Here is a 1271-nt window from a genome sequence, read left to right on the forward strand (position 1 = left end):
AATATATAATTTTATTTTTATACTTGTATAAGGGAGAAAAATAGAATTAAATTTTAACTACAAAATCATAAATTACATTTGAAATAAAAATGTGATAATTTCTTTTTCTTTTTTTTTTTTAGATATATCAAATTGATGGAAAAAAAATTGGGTAGTAAACATCTTATGCAACAATATGCTGGCTATAGACTTTACAAACGAAAATATAGCAAGTTTAACAAAATAATTTTTGAAATTACCAAATATCTGTCCTTTCAAAGGTTAAAAGTTAAAGTACTGAAGGTTAAAATATTTTAAATATTAATTTAAAATATTTCAAATATTAATTAATTCCAGCTTTTCTTCTAATTAATATAATTTATTAAAGATAAGCGTGATGAAGAAATAAATTTGGAATATCGACGATTTATGATATATCTGAAAAATGTGAAAAAAATACAACAACATAATAAACGTTATGAACGTGATGAGGAAACCTATGAATTAGCTATCAATCATTTCGCTGATATGGTAAATTAATTATAGCTATTAGTTAATCATCTTCTTTTTTTATGATAAAATTATTTAATTTTTAGAAAATATTCAAAATATTATTACAAATATACTATTTATGCGTAATGATAATATCGAATTAAATTTCATTATTTAATTTAAAAATAATCAGAAATTAATTAAGATGAAAAATTCTTTGTGTATTCTTGAAAGTATCTTGTATAATGTGATAGAGAGTTGCAAATTTCCATTTCTTTTCACCACCTTAAAACATTTGGCAATAAAATGAATTAGATAAACGAAACAATACCAATGTTAGTCACAACATCGTTCCAAAAAAAAAAAAAATCGTAACAAGATAAAATTCAAAAATTGCAACAAAATCAAAAATAAAGTAGATTATCACCTGCTAGATTAATTACCTATTATCATCTGCCAGATTAATTACCTATTATCACCTGCTAGATTAATTACCTATTATTACTTGCTAGATTATAGATTGTTATCCTATACTTGACCGAGGCATCTTGCGGTCTTTCAGCAAATTTTTTATGTCTGCGGAACTGCGGAAGATGCCTACCGTTCCCTTCCTCCTTCCTGTCACTTCTTCCAATTTTTTATGCCTGCGGAAGTGCGGAAGATGCCTACCGTTCCCTTCCTCCTTCCTGTCACTTCTTCCATTTCTCCCAAATTTTCATCAATGTTGGTCTTATGTAGTAATAATTTCCTAACCTTTTATTTGTTTTCTTTTCTCATACCAATAAATAGAACTGCCAGTC

The 1271-nt window shown here is 26.0% G+C and overlaps 1 protein-coding gene across 1 annotated transcript; it reads left to right on the plus strand.

Moving 5' to 3' along the window:
* Nucleotides 1-367: 367 nt before the first annotated feature.
* Nucleotides 368-519, plus strand: LOAG_13615 (hypothetical protein; the record flags this gene model as incomplete). The annotated part of the gene is made up of 1 exon (XM_003149121.2): nt 368-519. A coding segment is annotated over one exon (152 nt), but the record flags the coding sequence as incomplete, so codon positions are not given.
* Between the last annotated feature and the right edge of the window lie 752 nt (nt 520-1271).

Source organism: Loa loa, assembly GCF_000183805.2.
Source record: "Loa loa unplaced genomic scaffold supercont3.336, whole genome shotgun sequence".
In the NCBI taxonomy this organism is placed as follows: Eukaryota; Metazoa; Nematoda; class Chromadorea; order Rhabditida; family Onchocercidae; genus Loa; species Loa loa.